Consider the following 19,382-nt stretch of genomic DNA (forward strand, 5'->3'; position numbering starts at 1 on the left):
TTTTTCAGATGTCATTTATTCACTCTGAAAATAAACAAAAAATTTTCTTTGGTAAGAACATAAGAATTGCCGCTGCTGGGTCAGACCAGTGGTCCATCGTGCCCAGTAGTCCGCTCCCGCGGCGGACTTTAGGTCAAAGACCAGTGCCCTAACTGAAACTAGCCTTACCTGCGTACGTTCTGGCTCAGCAGGAACTTGTCTAACTTTGTCTTGAATCCCTGGAGGGTGTTTTCCCCTATAACAGCCTCCAGAAGAGTGTTCCAGTTTTCTACCACTCTCTGGGTGAAGAAGAACTTCCTTACTTTTGTATGGAATTTATCCCTTTCTAACTTTAGACAGTGCCCTATCGTTCTCTCTACCTTGGAGAGGATGAACAACCTGTCTTTATCTACTAAGTCTATTCCCTTCATTATCTTGAATGTTTCATGTCCCCTCTCAGTCTCCTCTTTTCAAGGGAGAAGAGGCCCAGTTTCTCTAATCTCTCACTGTATGGCAACTCCTCCAGCCCCTTAACCATTTTAGTCGCTCTTCTCTGGACCCTTTCAAGTAGTACTGTGTACTTCTTCACGTACAGCAACCAGAGCTGGAAGCAGTATTCCAGGTGGGGATGTACCATGGCCCGGTACAGCAGCATGATAACCTTCTCCGATCTGTTCGTGATCCCCTTCTTAACCATTCCTAGCATTCAGTTCGCCCTTTTCTCTGCCGCCACGCATTGCGCAGATGGCCTCATTGACTTGTCGACCAGTACTCCCAAGTCTCTTTCCTGGGGGGGGGGGGGGGAGTGTCTCTCTGAGTACTGCACCAGACATCCTGTTTTCGTGTATAAGATTTTTGTTACCGACATGCATCACCTTACACTTATTCACGTTTAACCTCATTTGCCATGTCGCAGCCCATTTCTCGAGCGTGTTTATGTTAAGTTGTAGGTCTTTGCAATCCTTCTGTGTCTTCACTACTCTGAATAACTTCGTATCATCTGCAAATCTAATAACCTCGCTCATTGTACCAATTTCCAGGTCGTTTATAAATATGTTGAAGAGCACAGGTCCAAGCACCGAACCCTGCGGCACTCCACTCGCGACACTTTTACAGTCCGAATATTGTTCATTTACCTCCACTCTCTGTTTCTTATCCGCTAGCCAGTTTTTAATCCACCTGAGTATTTCACCCTCGAATCCATGGCTCACAATTTTTCAAAGTAGCCGTTCATGCGGAAGCTTGTTGAATGCCTTCTGAAAATCCAGATATACAATGTCGACTGAGTCACCCTTGTCTATCTGTCTGTTTACTCCCTCTAAAAAGTACAGCAAGTTCGTCAAGCAAGATCTTCCTTTGCTGAAGCCGTGCTGGCTGGTCCTCATCAGGCATTATAACATTTTAACTCAATTCTGACGTCGGAGAGGAAGTTTTGTGCCAGCCAATCGCTGCCTGGCTGGCCTGGAACTTCCTCCCCAATGTTAGAATTGACATTGAAAGTGAAGTCTTGTGGACTCAGCGTTTGTACGTGACAGGCCTGGATCGGGGAAGCAGCAGGGAGAAATTGCGCTGGTGGCTTGGGGGTAGGGAAAGAATTGGGGAAGTGGAGAAATTGGCTTGATGGCTTGGGGGGGGGCAGGGGAGAGAGAAAGAAAGGCAGAAAGAAAGAGGGGGGCCAGAGGGAGAGAGAAAGGCAGAAAGAAAGGGGTGGGGGCCAGAGGGATAGAGAAAGAAAGACAGAAAGAAAGAAATATTGGCTTTACAGAAGAAGGAAGTGCAACCAGAGACTCATGAAATCACCAGACAAAAAAGGTAGGAAAAATGATTTTTTTTTCAATTTAGTGATCAAAATGTGTCCGTTTTGAGAATTTATATCTGCTGTCTATATTTTGCACTATGGCCCTCTTTTACTAAACCGCAATAGCAGTTTTTAGCACAGGGAGCCTATGAGCATCGAAAGCAGCGCAGGGCATTCAGCACAGCTTCCTTCGCTAAAAACTGCTATCACAGTTTAGTAAAAGAAGAGGGGGTGTATTTGTCTATTTTTGTATAGTTCTTAGCGAAGTGACATTGCATATTTTAGAGTCATCTGCCTTGACTTCTGATAAAAACCCCGAATACAAATGATAATGTAAAATTATGTCCTACCTGTTAATTTTCTTTCCTTTAGAAGTAGCAGATGAATCCAGAGACCAATGGGATACCTCACATCTACCAGCAGGTGGAGATAGAGAAACTGATTAACAGGTGTACTTATTTGCTGGCACTCCTCTTGTCTCATCAGTATAGCTCCTTGCCCAAGCACATTTAACCATCAATAGGTATAGCATGTAAAAAACTTCTTTCCCAGAACACATCGCAACCAGCAATGATACAGAATATCATCATTAAGAACACCCAATCACTAAAAGTCGCACCCGAAAAACCCGACGACCAAATACCAGAAAGGGTGGGGCTCTGGATTCATCTGCTACTTCTAAAGGAAAGAAAATTAACAGGTAGGACATAATTTTACATTCCTTAGCAAAGCAGCAGATGAATCCAGAGACCAATGGGATGTAGCAAAGCAATCCTTAATCTGGGTGGGGAGCAAATGTCGCCTTCGCAATGACCGAAGCATCAAAAAACCCCTACCGCATGTGCCCGCACATCCATGCAGAGCCGTGGAGAGAAGGTACTCTCGGAAGACCAGTTAACCTTGAGACAAATCACCTCCAAGGCACAACCTCTGGGCCGAGCCCATGAAGCAGCCATCGCCCCAGCGGAATGGTCACGAAGTTCAATCGCCACCCGCTCCCCTGCCAGCAGGCAAGTATAAAGAATGTCCTCCTGGACCATTGAGCGAGGTAGGCATCGGACGCCGCCATACGCCTGAGGCGTCCCTTGAAGAATCCCAACAAGGAGATATAAATCACTAACAGTTGTAAGAAACCGAGTTCGCGGAGAACGCTACATACGTTTCAAAAAATGCAGTGAATAAAAGTACTGCCTCCACTATCTCCTCCCAGGAAGAAGGAAGGAAAAGCGAGCATGATGTAAAGGAAAGGATGACACCCCCCTAGAAAGAAATAGTGGGACCATCCGAACTGACCCCCATATGACGGAAATAAGGAATAGGAATCCCCGTTGAATAAGGCCTGCAACATCGCAACTGCAAAACTGAAGCCATGGCCACAAGGAATCCCATGATCAACCGCACGGCTCCCTAGAGTCCCAAAGGACAAGGCTAAAATGAAGCCATCAGGAACATAGAAGAAGTACTTGAATGAATTACCCCAAACCGGGCTTTCTAAGAGACGCATGAATATTCCGCCTACTGTTTAGGAACTGAACTACAGGAAGCTGAGAAGTCATCGAAGGGCCCTATACCTAGTTCCTGTCACAAGCCAAGAATGGCAGATGAAGCTGAAGGGAATTGAACGCTATGCCATCGGCAATATACCTGTGCTAAAAAGGCACTCAGGAAGGGTGCAACTGTTGAGAAGTATTCAAGAAAGGACAAACCTCCAAAAGGAAGCAGAAGCCACAGGATAAGACGTCTGTAGCGCCTGGATAAGAGAAGAAATAACCTGCTTCTCATTCCCCCACACGCCAGTGAAGCCTCGCTCCAAAGTTAGGTCGTAATACCAAAGTAGTATGAATATCCATGTTGATCTCAAGCAAGGAGAGCAAAGCCGGAGATAAAAGGAACTTCTTAGTCCAGCTGTCTAAAGGCTCATCAGATCCACATAGCAAGGATGGCGCAACCAAGCCAGAGATTGTACAAATACTGTGCCCCGAAAACAAGCTTGAGATGGCAAATCCAAGCTCTCATCAGCCAGGGGAAACCACTGAAAAAGAGAAACCAGAGGTGAGAAAGAGGCCACACTGTTACCCCCTTTAACTCCCGCTTCCTGTGCCCGCCTAAGAAGCTAGGAAGTATGGAATTGTGAGACGAGGCCATGAGGCCAAGTTCCAGGAGATCTCACTTCCACAAAAAAATGGAACGCCTGAGCCAAAATTCCCAACATCCAGGATGTGGAAGATATCACTATCATTAACGTCTACACTTCTAGAGCGTACACCGTGCTGTACACTAACATCTAATAAATGGGCCATGCTCAGATTTCACAGAGAGAAAGACTAACCAAACTCTTTTCCTGACCTGAGAAATGATCTGCCAACAGAATAGAAAGATGAGGGTCCACCCATCGAAGTAGAACAACTACTGTACTTGGCAACTGAGTACATCACCTACTGCCCCAGCTGCAGAGAACTACCCCCATCATCATACTGACTGAAAGGGTCCTCAGCGGCATTCCGGAAGAATGGTCTGAAGTTCCAGAAAGGAAGCTTGACCATGCTCAAGAGTAGAAGAAGGAACCAGTATTAAGTCGCCTCTGAAGACCCTACTCCTGAAGCTGAGGATGGAAGCCACCGAGCCCCCCAATCTGACAGGCCTGAATGGTCGGTGGTCAAGAACTAGTCCAGGAAAAGACCGAGGTATGCCCTGGAAAGACAATCTTGCTGAGCCCCCAATTCATACAAAGCTATGTAGGCGAAGCATAGCAACTAATAGGAGCTCAGAGCGACCGAGAACCACCGGAACAAAAGCGGCTGTTGAGCCCTAGAAGGGAAAGCAAGCCGAGGTTCCCAGAGGGGATAGCCAAATAGATGCTAGAATCTGAACAGAATCTCATTCTCTTAGCCATGGTAAGCGAAGAACGCCCATCTGAGATCGAGACCCCACACTCAAGTCTCTGGAAAGAAATACATGTCTCTCTCATAAGAAGAACCGCATCAACCCGATATACCTATAAAAATTACAGGAAAAAAAGAGCACTGCAAATTTGAAGATGTGCATGTTAAGAACTGAGGAAAAGATACCACCCACTTCGTGTCAGTCAAAAGACCCGACTGGAAGTCGTCCGAATCCAGTAGGCAGTCAAGCAGAACTCAGATAAATAGTCTGGCAGTGCCAACGAACCCTAAGGTAGGCGAAATGGAATGTGCCAAAACCGAACGCGCTGCTCCAAGAGAGGCAGGCAAACCTAGTGCTGACTCAGAGTCCATAGAGAAAATGTAAATATCTTCCCAGGTTGACTGCAGAAATGGGTAACCCTGAGAAACTAATGCAGCCGAATGTAATCCAGCCTGCCCATAGCCCCCGTCTTGGCCACCCACTATTAAGTGGTACCCTAAAAACTACAATAACTGTCCCGAGGACCAGCAACACTTCAAAGAGACACGCAAAACAGAGAGACTCCATGACGAACTGGAAACGTGAGGAGGATGCAAAGGAAAGACAAGGCGCACCAGGCGTAATCCAGAAGCAGCCTCCGCCTCTCCAGAGAAACGAGCTGTACATGGCCGAAAACAGACCAGGTTACCACTCCAAAAGAGAGCTTAAGGGGAGAATCAATTGGGCATACCGTGCCCGCTACCCTACGAACTCGCAAGCAGAGGATCTCGCCCTTAGGGATCAGCAGCCACTTAGCCCATGCTTCTAGAGCGGAAGGCCGTCTAGCTTTTTTTTTTTTTTTTTTTTAAACTAGACTTGAACCCTCCGCCACTTCTTTTGGAGACATATCAGCTCTACTCCTTAGCTGCGGCCGAACCTCAGTTCCTTGTTACTAACCTAGCACACAACCCTTGCGCCACCCAGGTTTTCACAGACAAGCTGGCCCACAGCAAGAAGAAAAGAACCATCAGGCCTCAAGAGAGACCTCCAACTCGGAATTCCTGCATACTACCCTGAAGAAACATGTCTAGAGCACACGCAGGCGGACGCAGTACACAGGCAGAAGGCCTAAGGAAACCTCCAACATCGCCGCATGTTATCGGAACCCCGAGTGAAGCAATGAACCACACGAATGATACACTGGCACGCCCTTGCCACCTACTCCACCTTGCTGTTCGCCACCCATAAGGCAGCAAAACCAAGCGTAGGCAGCCAAACTCAGGGCAGAAATTGAATGTGTAAATGCATAGGTATATAAATGGACAGCCCCAAATAACAACCAGCTGCCATTTCTCTTTTTTTTTTTTTTTTTTTTAAGAGAAGAACAGGGAGACTGCGGGGAGCGCCGAGAGAAGTCAGCTGCCGAACCGACTCCGAGGATGCAGCGGCGCCCCCGCCAGCATCTGAGTCTTAGCGCGAGTCTCCTGCTCGCTGAAAAGGCACCGGCTCCGCAAAAATGTCCCTGCGTGCAACCGGAACCCCACCGCGACCTATGCCGGGTAAACGACAGCTGAAGGGAACAGGCCGGAAACGGTAGGGCCCTCCCGACCAAACATTAACACAAGCCCGCGTCTCTCGCGCGCGGGAAGGAACCGGCTCGGCCTATCGCGCCCCATTTTGAAAGTTGGAGCCCACCAGGCAAAAAAGAAATCTCAAACACGAGCGAACTGTCCCAAGTGCAGTGAGTCAGAAATAAATAATCAAGGTGGCGAACCACGCGACTGCACAGCCGTAGGTTCCACAGAATTCACAACCCACAGAACTCAGGACATCAACCAAACCCTGCAGTTCCAAGATATAAACCACCGTTGAAATACACAAAAAGAAATACTCACAACCTTGTCAGCAGGGCTGGCAGACGCCGGCAGATATCGGCCGAGCCCCACAGGAAGGGCCCATGCATAAGGTAGGTCTCTTTCTTTTTTTTTTTTTTTTTTTTATTATCAGGGAAAGAAGAAAAAAAAAATTAGAGACCAAATTAAACCCTCTATCATTGGAGGGAGGGTGAGGCAGGGACAAGGGGGGGCCCAAGTGTAACCTCTAAAGTCGGCACCATCTAGCCAGACACCCCTATCTCACTGAAGAGAAAAATCTCAACAGGAGAAATAGAATGGCAGTCTCACTGAAGAGAAAACCTCAACAGGAGGCAATAAAGTTCTAGTCACAGCCAGAATCCAGGAGCTAGTTGAATAGCGACTTCCACCTGCTTGGAGATAGAGAATACTGATGAGACAAGAGGAGTGCCAGCAAATAAGTACACCTGTTAATCAGTTTCTCTATCTCCACCTGCTGGTAGATGTGAGGTATCCCATTGGTCTCTGGATTCATCTGCTGCTTTGCTAAGGAATTAACATTTTCTCTGCGTATAGTGTGCTTTGTGTTTTTTTTAATTTTATTGTTGGTAGATCATTTTGACTTGGTCATTTTAAAAGTAGCTCGCAAGCCAAAAAAGTGTGGGCACCCCTGTACTATATCAACCGGCTCACCTTTATTCACACCTTCAAAGAAGTCAAGCAAATTGGTGAGGCAAGATCTCCCTCGGATGAACCCATGCTGACTGTCTCATTAAATCATGTGTTTTTCCCCTCAAGCACCCATTTTCCAATCCGGCCATGCAAATTTGTAAAACCCCATGCAAATAGCCAAGCAATCGATTCACTAACATTTGTTTGTCTACGTGTTTCACAATTTTATTTTTTATAATCGTTTCACCATTTTGCCCGGCACTGAAGTCAGTGATTTCCTGGATCTCCCCTGAACCTTTTTTAAAAATCTGCATAACATTGGCCATCCTCCAATCTTCAGGTACTACTGATGATTTTAGCAACAGGTTACAGATCACTAACAGCAGATCAGTAATTTCATGGATGAGTTCTTTTAGTACCCTGGGATGTGTACCATCCGGTCCAGGTGATTTAACGCTTTTTAACTTGTCAATTTGGCTTTGTACATATGCTAGGTTCACTGAGATGTCTTTCGGTTCCTCCACATCATCACCCTTGAAAACCATTTCCGGTTCAGGTAGATTTCTTACATCTTCTTCTGTAAAGACCAAAGCAAATAATTCATTCAGTCTCTCCAATGGTCCCCATGAATTCCCTCACAGGTTTCCTGTTTCTGATGTACCTAGAAAAATTGTTATCAGTTTTTGCCCCTTTTCCAAGTTTCGCTTCATATTTTCTTAGCTTTCTTTATCAATGCTTTGCATCTAACTTGCCAGTACGTGTGCTCTTCTTATTTTCTTCATTCAGATCCTTTTTCCATTTTTTAAAGGATTTTTTTAACTTTAATAGCCTTTTTTACTTCACCTTTTAACCATGCCGGCTCTCGTTTCCTCCTCTTTCCACCTTTGCTGATACGTGGAATAAATCAGGTCTGGGCTTCCATGATGGTATTTTTAACTAACATCCATGCCTGGTTTACCCGCCTAACCCCTCAACAAACACAATAAAAAAAAACAATAGAAAGATATCATTTCCATTAATCACTTCATTCCTTCGGTCTCTGCTTCTTAACCACATAACTATATAACGGTTGTTAGTAAAGATGGTGGTGGTGGAGGGTCAGAGGAGCTGTGGCAAGGGTGGTGTACGGGGGAAAGGTTGCTCAGGGGGGTGGGGGGAACAATCGTCGGCTTTTTTAATTGGACAGATGGTGCGTGTTTAAGCCGTGCAGAAAATTTGTCCCATAAAAAATGAGGGCTGGCAGAAAGGCCTGAACCCAAGCCCCGCCGGATGAGAATCGACGGAAAACTAAAAGTTGGGGTTTTTTTGGGGAAAAAGAGATGCGCTGCACAGCGACTATAAGAAAGAAAAAAATAAAGAAAAAAAGGAAGCCGCCGGTGCGAGAAGGCTAACTCAAAGATCGGCAGAGCTGAGAAACAGGTACTTCTTGGCTCCGTGGAAAACTGAGGTACCTCACAGGAGACGCACAACTTACGTTCGGCGGGAAGGCACTCGAGCATGTGCAGTGCAGCACTCGCGAACTCTCTGAAAGTTCTACAAGGAATTCTGCTTGCGAGGCTGTCCATTACGGAGCTCCGTGGATGATGTCACCTACATGTTGAGAATATGCTGCCTGCTTGTCCTGGGATATTAATTGTGGATAATATGAAACACCTACGAACTAGTGGCTATCCCCTCGCCATTCCCAAAGTCTACTTTGAAAACCATTTCTCTTGGCATCTCCTAGTCTCAAGCCACAAAAATTCAGTTTCACAAACTATATACATTGTTGTATTATCTGTACAGTACATATTCTAGTGGGAGGAGTATTAGTAGAGACTGGTAGTCTTGAATTTGAAGCTGCTGGTGTCTAAGCTTGAGCCTGAGCCAATGCTTGCTGAGATACTAGAATTAGTTAGCCATTGTTACTCCTATTAAGAATTGTTCCTGTAAGCAAAAAAATATATATTAATACTTGTATTACAAAGGCTTTACTCATTTTGCCTTTGAGAGCCAAGTTTTCTCGTCTCTGTTCTGAGCAACACATGTTTAAGAAAACAAACAAACAAAAAAAAAAGAGAGTTCATAATCTAGGGATATTCACCAGTTCACGTCAACCACAAAGAGATTTAATTAAATTTATTTGGTTGCTTAATATGCTGCTAGAGGCAGACTGACCATTCAGGCAGTAGGCTGCCAAGCACTTCCCTTCTGTTTTCTTTCTGCCAAGCATCTACACCCCCCCCCCTCCATCTCTCAACCTAGTCTACCTTAAAATGTATTTTCTCTCTAGAGGTGTCCAGGACCAGAATTGGCCTGTGCCTTCCCTCTACCATATCCTGCACCCTCTGACATAACTTCCTGCTTATGCATGTGCAGAACATGTCAAAGAGCAGAGTCTGGGGCCTGCCACAGGCAGCTCATACAAAACACTGTCATAATGGGCAACCTCTAGAGAGAGAAGATACGTTTTAAAGATAGACCAGGGAATTAGGAAAGCAGAGATGTTGGATTGGGTGAGAGGAAGATATTAGGGACAGAAACGGTGCACAAGGTGAGAGAGAGATGTTTGACACAAGAGAAGAGGGCAGGAAGAGATACTGGACAATAGGAGTTAGGGAAAATTGTTAGACATAGGATGGTAGAGAGGGAGGGAAGAAAGAGGGAGAGATGCTAGACTATGGATAGAGGGAAAGAACAATAGGAGAAAGACAAGCAGATATGCTGGACCATGGGTGGGGGTAAGAGGGAAAAGAGATGGAACAGGGAGATGCCAGTCTATAGCAGTGGTCTCAAACTCTTTGCAGGGTCACATTTTGGATTTGTAGGTACTTGAGAGGGCCTCAGAAAAAAATAGTTAATGTCTTATTAAAGAAATGACTATAGTTTACTAGTCTTTAAGCCCGTTACATTAACGGGTGCTAGAATAGATGTGTGTGTCTGTCTTTCTTTCTCTTTCCTCGGCTGTCCACCACTACCCCTTACCTGTTCCCCCTGTCCAGCAGTAGCCCTTCTCCCTTCCTTTTACTTCCCCTGTGTCCAGCAGCACCTCTTCCCTGCTCTCCCTGTCCATCAATACCTGTCCAGCAGCACCCCTTCACTGTTCCTCCTGTCCAGCAGCAGCCCTTCTCCCTTCGTTTAACCTCCCTCCTACCTGTCTCTCTGTGGCCCCCTTCTGTTTCCTCCCCCCTCAGAACAAAGCATGATTGCTATCTGGCCCCCAGCACACCCCTCCCCCCCAAAGCAGCCCCCTTTCCCTCTCCCCGTCCACTTCTTACCAGCATCTTGCAGTCGTTGCCGAGACAAACCGCTGCTAAATCCACTGCACGCGCCCCAAGCCGCATGCACCGCAAGTCGCCCCCAACCCGGCACACGTGCCTCAAATGGAATTCGGTATGGAGGCAAACAACACGGCGGCAGGGATCACGGCCTCCTAAGTAAGCATGTGCGCTTAGGGTTTTATTATAGAGGATAAATCTTTGCTTTTGGCTAAGTCTTAATAATAATATTGTCATTTATAGCTAAATAGACATATGATCAAGAAACTTTTTTATTTTACTTTTGTGATTATGATAAACATACCGAGGGCCTCAAAATAGTACCTGATGGGCCGCATGTGGCCCCTGGGCCACGAGTTTGAGACCACTGGGTTAGAGCTATAGAGCTGCAAAGTCACCCAGTTGCAGGAGGCAGATTGTAGGCTAGTCCTGAATTCTGATGACTCCCCATTCTGGTATATTATGGGATCTATAGTGCCAATTATAATGGGTAGAATAAGGGACTACAAATAACATACTGGATTAGGATGTCAATTTAACAACCAGACTTAGCCAAAAAGTCTTTCCCCTGGAGTAATGGGCTGAGAATCAGATAGTTGGGCAACTTATTTTCCCCCTCCACTGGTAGAGATGCCAGCAGTGGAATGTCCCACTGATTTCTGGGCAAGTTATCTGCAATATAAATTTACACATTTTTACATGTGAAAAGCTTCACAAATAGAAGCAGAATAATTAATGTAACCTTTGGCGTTTCTGAAAGGATAAAGGCAGAATGGAGACAGTTATCTGAACAGTTTTCAAAGGAATTTGCCCAGGTAATTTAAGAGCTGAAAATTCCCTTCTCTTAGTATGTACACATTCGTGGCGGTAGACCACTCCCCTCCAGCTCTAATCTTCAAAGGGAAGCTTTGTTTCTACAAGACTATGCTCACAAGAGACAAAAAAAAAATACATACAACACCACCACGTGCTAACCTTTTTTCAGTGTATACTACACTAGTGCTGCACTGTCTGCTATCAAAATGGTCCTTCAGTCAGTGCCCCCCTCCTCCAACCAGCTCTACACACCATCAAGAAACACCCTTACATGTAGTGTCCGTCATTTTTCTCTGCCTGCAACAGCTCCCCATGCCCCCTTATAGTTCTATCCCTTGCCAGCCCCACTCACTTGTTCCACTATCTCCCTCCAAAAACCTCCATACAAAACTCAACTTCCCCTACCGAACTTTTGCAACTCAGCCCCGCCCTTGCTGCAACTAGAAGCCTTCCCATTGGTTCGATCCTACCACAGTCTCTGCAATGAAAGGAGGGTAGTATTGGAGAGCTGGAGCAGGCTGAACTCTGAAAAAAAATATATATACAGTATATATCCAGACACATAGCCATCATTCTGGCTTTCAGGCAGTTAATTAACAAATTGGCAATTCTAGGCTTTGTCTGCGGTACATCTGACACCCCCCCCCCTACACACACACACACTCCTATATTTTTGGCCTTAGGCACATGCCTGGTTTGCCTCTGACTTAAACCAGCTCTGCTTCTATTTAACGATTATTTTTATGTTTCATGTTATGTTTTTGTGTGTATTTAATTTCCTCACTAAAGATGACCTAGCCATTGTAAGCATCCATCAGGATTACTACAATTCCTTATTTCAAGCTTTAAGAAAAGTTAAATCTTCTGCAGCTGGATCAAAATATGGCTCTGAACATAATACTAAGACTGAAGTTATAAATTATTTAATGCTAGTACCAAGGGTTCATTGGTTCCCCGTGAGCTGCAGTCAAACTTACCCCAGGTGCACAAAGTCATCTATGATAAAGAACAAAACTACCTACAGTAATTGGAGTGGCATGGTCTGAAATCTTAACGGAGGAGTGGCCTGGTGGATAGAGCTCTGTTATTGATACACTGGGAAGCCTAGTTGAAATCCTGCTTCTGCTCCTTCATGACTTTTGCAAAGTCATACAATGTTCTATTGCCTCAGTTATAGTTAGAGATTGTAAGATTGTATCACTTTCCACTGCAACAGTTCCTGATGTCTCCAAACATGGCCGTAGTTACACCTCTCGCCTGTTGTTGGAAAAGTTACAATCCTTATCTGTGTTCTGTGGTTGTGAGTTGTTATTCTCTTTACCAATAAAAAATATTTAATAATAAAAAAAAAATCCTCACTAGGCCCCACTTTTACCTTCAACTATCTCCCCATTTCCCTCCTCCCCTTCCTATCCAAACTACTTAAAGGTACTGCTTAATGCTGCCGCCAGTACTTCCTTTCTTCTCATTATATTTATGACCCACTTAAATCGGGCTTTCGCCCTCTCTATTCTACGGAAGCTGCCCCTCGCTAAAATCTCTGTTCTTGGCCAAATCCAATGGCCTCTATCCTCATCTTTCTCAAGCTGTCTGCTGCCTTTGGTACTCTTGATCACTACCTGCTCCTTGCCACACTGTCCTTGTTGGGATTCCAGGGTTCTGTTTTCTCCTGGTTTTCTTCCTATCTCTCCCATCACACTTTCAGTGTATGTTACAGTGGAGTGGATCCTCCTCCACTGCCATCCCACTGTCTATTATGTACGTCAAGACTCTGTCTTGCGTCCTCTCTTCATCTCCATATATGCCTGCTCTCTTGGTACACTGATCTCCTCCCATGGTTTTCAATATCACCTCTAATTCTTCTTACTGACTTACAAGTGCTTTCACTCTGTAGTAGAGAATGATACGGGGAAAAAATCTGTTCCCGTCACTGCCCTGTCACCGGACCACCGTCCCCTTCACTGCCCCATCCCCACCATCCCCTTCACCACCCCATCCCCGTCCCCACCGTCCCCTTAAGCACCCCGTTCCCGCAGCATCCACCCTTCCCTCTGGCACCCCTCACGCAGTCCGTGCATCTCCCTCCGTACCCCTTACCTTCATGGTGAATTTTAAGGTTTCAGTCTTGTTAAAAGCCACCGGAGTGTTCATGCAGTCGCGTGCGTGTGTGGGCGGAAGCTTCTTCTCTGACGCAACCGGAAGTTGCATCAGAGGAGAAGCTTCCGCCCACACATATGCAACTGCATATATGCGCCGGCGGCTTTCAACAAGACTGAAACCTTAAAGCGCCACGAAGGTAAGAGGGAGGGAGATAGATAGATTCAGGTGGGTGGGTAGGTAGGTAGGAAGGAGGGAGGGGAGGCCACGTGCGATGAATGACTGTGCGCGTTCCCTCCCTTAACTGTACGGACAAAGCCATTCAATGCTCTACGGGGCGATGGATGGCCTAGTCCCCGTACCTGCGGTGAGCACCTTTCCCCCTCCATCATTTTGGTGGGTTACCCACAGCTACTCACAGCTAGCCACGGGTAACATCCACCGTGTCATTTTCTACTATGTAGCCCCTGAATATCTCTCCTCATTCATCTCCCCCTATGCTTCCCCCCCCGCCCCCCCGTGAACTCTGTTCATCAGATAAGTCCCTCTTATCTGCACCCTTTACCTCCACCTCCAACTCCAAACTCCGTCTCTTCTTTCTTGCCGCACCATATGCCTGGAACAGACTGCCAGAATCAATATGTCATGCTCCTTCTTTAGCGGTATTCAAATCCAAGCTAAATGCCCACTTCTTTGAAGCTGCTTTCAACTCTTAACTCCCACTCACTGTTAGATACCTATACCCATTGTTATCATTCCTTCTAAAAGAAACTCCCCAACTCTGAGATGTCCTGTCTGTCCATATTAGATTGTAAGCTCTTCTGAGCAGGGACCGTCTGTTGAATATTAAATGTACAGCGCTGCGTATGGCTTTCAGCGCTATAGAAATAGTAGTAGTAAGCCATCAGGAGATAGGGCGATACCTACAGTATCTGAACTGAGCTACTACCGAAAAAGGTATGAGCTAAATTCAAATAAGTGTTTGATCTTGGATATACCAGAAAGTAACATTTTTTTCCAAATATCTTTTCTAACACAAATAAAGCTGATAGATACTCAAAGGTAGGGTTTTTCCCCCCCCTGTATGGGCTCCACCCAATAACCAACCAAAAAGAGATTGAGTAGTGGAGTCCCTCAGGGTTCGGTGCTGGGGCCAATCCTGTTCAATATGTTTGTGAGTGACATTGCTGAAGGGTTAGAAGGAAAAGTGTGCCTTTTTGCAGATGATACCAAGATTTGTAACAGAGTAGACACTGAAGAGAGAGTGGAAAATATGAAAAAGGATCTGCAAAAGTTAGAGGAATGGTCTAATGCCTGGCAACTAAAATTCAATGCAAAGAAATGCAGAGTAATGCATTTGGGGATTAATAATCGGAAGGAACCGTATATGCTGGGAGGAGAGAAGCTGATATGCACGGATGGGGAGAGGGACCTTGGGGTGATAGTGTCCGAAGATCTAAAGGCGAAAAAACAGTGCGACAAGGCGGTGACTGCTGCCAGAAGGATGCTGGGCTGTATAAAGAGAGGCGTAGCCAGTAGAAGGAAAAGGTGTTGATGCCCCTGTACAGAACATTGGTAAGGCCCCACTTGGAGTATTGTGCTCAGTTTTGGAGACCGTATCTGGCGAAGGACGTAAGAAGACTTGAAGCGGTCCAGAGGAGGGTGATGAAAATGAAAGGAGGCTTGCGCCAGAAGACGTATGAGGAGAGATTGGAAGCCCTGAATATGTATACCCTAGAGCAGGGGTGTTCAACCTGCGGCCTAAGGGCCGCATGCGGCCCCATGAAGTATTTTGTGCGGCCCCAGTAACTTGACTGAATTGCTGTCACTAGGGACTATTGTAATACAGAAATCTATCTATATACACAGTATATATAAGAGGTGTACAATAATTTATCTACAGTAGGACAGAAAACAGTTTTAAAAAAATGTTTATTTTTCAATATACAGCTCCCCCTCCCGATTTGCAGTTTCCCCACTCACAAATTCGGTTATTCGCAATTTTTTTGCCCCTTGTTTTTTAAGGGAGAAATACTGCCCCGGACATCCCCCAGACCTTACCTGGTGGTCTAGCGGTGATGCAGGGCAGGAGCAATCATCCTACGCTCCTGCTCCATGCAGAGCCATCATCAAAATGGCTGCCGTGAGTTCCCATTGTAGTCTCAAGACTACAATGAGAACTCATGACATGCATTTTGGTGATGGCTCTGCACGGGGCAGGAGCGTAGGAAGATTGGTCCTGCTCCGCATCACTACTAGACTACCAGGTAAGGTCAGGGACGCAAGAGGGAGGTGGGAGTGGGTCAGAGCCAGCCCAAAACTTATTTGCAATTTTTCCGTTTACAGGCTGGCTTTGCCCCTAACCCCCACGAATATTGAGGGTCTATAGTCCCCTGATAGCTCCATACACTTTATCCACTTTTCCTGCAATGACTTTAACCCCTTTGAAAATAATTATTCTGTTTGACCTTCAAACCAGGACATCACAGCTTCCTTGACGCCTTCATCACTTGAAAAGCACTGTCCACGGAGAGATTTCTTTAAAACTCAGAACAGGAAATAATCTGAGGAAGTCAGATCAGGACTGTAGGTTGAATGGTTCAGCTTCTGAAACCTACATTCTCAGATGGCAACCTGTCATTGTCATGGCATGTGCACCGGCGCATTGTCATGAAGAAACAGCACGCCTGCTGTGAGTTTTCCTTGTCTTTTCTCCATGATTGACTCTCCCAAAGCGATCATTGTGCTAGCTTAACTCTCCCCAGTTATGGTTGTCTTGTGGAATGAACTCCATAAGCAAAAGTCCTTCATCATCCCAGAAGACCTTGCCTGCAGATTTTTCTGTCTTGAACTTTTTTGGGGGTGGGAGATGAGTTGTGCTTTCACTGCATTGATTCTATTTTGGACTCAGGATCACCAAATGGTGAAAAAAAATTAACTTGGCCTTCACGGAGCATCTCCAAATTCTGCTGACAGTAGTGGAGCCTCTAACATGGCATCAGCATTCTTTAAACCCATCTTGCACTAACCTTGGGCATGCCCAACTTTTCATTTATTATTTTCCACACTGTACCTGCTGAGATGCCCATTTCTTCAGCTATTCGGGAAACCTTAATTTGTCTGTCTGACAAAATTAAATCCTTGACTTTCTTGCACGTGGAAGTTGCTTCCAAAGGCCATCCAGTGTGAGGGTCATCTTCAATGGATTCTCTACCCCACTTAAACTGCTTGCTCCAAAATGTTACTTTGTAGGATGATGGGGCAGACTCACCATCAACTGCAGTCATGTGTTCATGGATCTCCTTTGGCGTTTCACTTCTTTTTTGAGAAATTTTATCACTGAATGATGCTCCAGATCTAGCAATTTCTTACTTGATTTGCATGAGGACTCTCCTGACCTCCTATGCTGTCTCTTGGATTGTTAGACTCGCACTGAGCTGCAATTTGCATGAGTAATCTTGAGACATGTCACAACATGCACATACTTGTTTCAACACACTGGCTGCGTTCATACTCAGGTAAATTATTGAACACTCCTTGTATATACATTTATGCCATAGGTGTCTGCAGACCAAAAATGTTCATTTTATTTTGTTTTCCCATTTTTTTTTTTTTGCAGGATTTATTATATTTATATTTTTACATTTATTTGTTTCCATTTTGGGAGCAGAGTTATCAATAGTATGTCATATTGCTTAGGAGTGCACACTATTCTGCAATAATATCTACTATTGATGGAATTCTTTTTTGCTGTTGTTTTAGGTTAAAAATGACATGGTAAAATTTTTCAAACAAATGCACATCCCTAATGGTCATCATCTGCTGAAACATTTCTATTTTTCCATTTCTGTACACCCCATTGACCCCCATCTGGAACCCATGTGAAAAAAAAACTGCTTTTGTGGTAAATACAGCTATACATATTTTAGATTTTTTTTTTTTTTTTGTACAGCATCTGTGAGCACATTGAAAAAAATGGACTAATGAAAGCGAGCCAACATGGCTTCTGCAAAGGAAGATCGTGCCAAATAAACTTACTGCACTTCTTTGAGGGAGTAAACAGCCAGATGGACAAAGGGGAATCCATAGACATCATTTATCTCGACTTCCATAAAGCCTTTGACAAGGTACCCCATGAGTGGCTACTTAGGAAGCTGTTGAACCACGGCGTGGAAGGGGACGTACACAGATGGGTTAAACACTGGTTGGCAGGCAGGAAGCAAAGGGTTGGAGTGAAGGGCCACTACTCGGACTGGAGGAGGGTCACGAGTGGAGTTCCGCAGGGGTTGGTACTCGGACCACTGCTATTCAATATATTTATCAACGACCTAGAAACGGGGACGAAGTGTGAAGTTATTAAATTTGAGGATGACACTAAACTCTGTAGCAGGGTTAGAACTGTGGAAGAATATGAGGACCTACAAAGGGACCTGAACAAATTAGAGGAGTGGGCGAATAAATGGCAAATGAACTTCAATATAGGGAAATGCAAGGTCATGCATATAGGGAAAAAGAACCCGATGTTCAGCTACCAAATGGGGGGATTAGTACTAGAGGCAAGTAACCTTGAAAAGGACTTGGGTGTGCTGGTGGACAAAACAATGAAGTCAACAACACAATGCGCAGCAGCCTCAAAGAAAGCAAACAGAATGTTGGGTATTATTAAGAAGGGTATTACAACCAGAAGAAGGAAGTCATCATGCCGCTGTATTGCGCGATGGTGCGCCCGCATCTGGAATACTGTGTCCAATATTGGTCGCCGTACCTAAAGAAGGACATGGACATGGTTCAGAGAAGAGCGACAAAATGATAAAAGGTATGGAAAACCTTTCATACGCAGACAGGTTGGGGCTCTTCACCCTGGAGAAGCGGAGACTCAGAGGAGACATGATAGAGACTTACAAAATCATGAAGGGCATAGAGAAGGTGGAAAGGGACAGATTCTTCAGTCTATTGGGAACTATAAGAACAAGGGGGCACTCAGAGAAATTGAAAGGGGACAGGTTTAGAACCAATGCTAGGAAGTTTTTCTTCACTCAGAGGGTGGTAGACACCTGGAATGCACTTCCAGAGGATGTGATAGGACAGAGTACACTAAGGGGATTCAAAGAGGGATTGGACAAGTTCCTGAAAGATACGGGGATTGAGGGATGTAGATAGAGGTAGAGATAGGATTATGGAAGGGTATAGTTAGAAGAAAAATGTGGATTGAAAGGTTTTAAAGGATCACTTACAGGTCATGGACCTGATGGGCTGCCGCGGGAATGGACTGCTGGGCACGATGGACCCTGGTCTGACCCAGCGGAGGCAACTTCTTATGTATCATTTTTTGCAGTCTTATCCAACTCCTTAGACCGGTGTGTTGCAATCTTTTAAAGTTGCAGCACACTGATCTCAGGGTTGCAGCTGGAGGGAACCCAGAAATGTGCAGACATCACGCATATGTGCAACATCATCACGTCGACATCCATGCTGTGTGGATGTCCTCCAGCCACAGCCCTGAGCCTCTTATTACCACCGGTGGGTGGGGGGGGGGGGGGGGGAAGGAGGTGCTATAGAAGAATTAAGGAGTTGAGGTGCCTGTAAGAAAAGGCACCGACGCCAGCATCATGGGGTAAAGACCTAGAACAATTACTTTCGCCCTCTACTTATGAGGTATTTAGGAAACGTCTAAAAACACACCTGTTCCTAAAACATCTTGACAACTGATCCACTTATCTCTTTCCTCTCAATAGCAACCTACTGTCATTTTGATCACTTTTCTCCTCAACAATGAATTTCCTGTCTAATTACTTCTCTTTCTTCTTCCCCTCTTGAAGTCAGTCAATTTGTACCTTTGCTTAATCTTTTGTAAACCGCATAGAACTTCACGGTATTGCGGTATATAAGCTGTTATTATTATTATTATAGGACGTGCCTGTCACAGTGAGAGGCATATCCTGTAAGCAGGCAGCTGGTACCATTCCTCCTCGCCAGCATCTCGTGGCACACCTGGAATCTGCTGGGCCACACAGTTTACGATACATTGCCTTTAGCTTTAACTGTTTT

The 19,382-nt window shown here is 45.3% G+C and overlaps 1 protein-coding gene across 7 annotated transcripts in view; it reads right to left on the reverse strand.

The window, feature by feature from the left end:
* The window catches only part of TAF4B (TATA-box binding protein associated factor 4b), a 152,872-nt gene extending 141,158 nt beyond the window's left edge, over positions 1-11,714 (reverse strand). For 5 of the 7 annotated variants that reach the window (XM_033929769.1, XM_033929770.1, XM_033929771.1 and 2 more), the window contains exon 1: positions 11,643-11,714. In XM_033929769.1, the coding sequence (XP_033785660.1) occupies positions 11,643-11,693 (51 nt within the window). In that variant the 5' untranslated portion in view covers positions 11,694-11,714. Of the gene's footprint in view, positions 1-11,396; positions 11,455-11,589 lie in introns of those variants that run through there. The other 2 variants (XM_033929767.1, XM_033929768.1) reach the window with 2 other exon arrangements.
* Between the last annotated feature and the right edge of the window lie 7,668 nt (positions 11,715-19,382).

This window comes from Geotrypetes seraphini, chromosome 2 (assembly GCF_902459505.1).
Source record: "Geotrypetes seraphini chromosome 2, aGeoSer1.1, whole genome shotgun sequence".
NCBI classification, from domain to species: domain Eukaryota; kingdom Metazoa; phylum Chordata; class Amphibia; order Gymnophiona; family Dermophiidae; genus Geotrypetes; species Geotrypetes seraphini.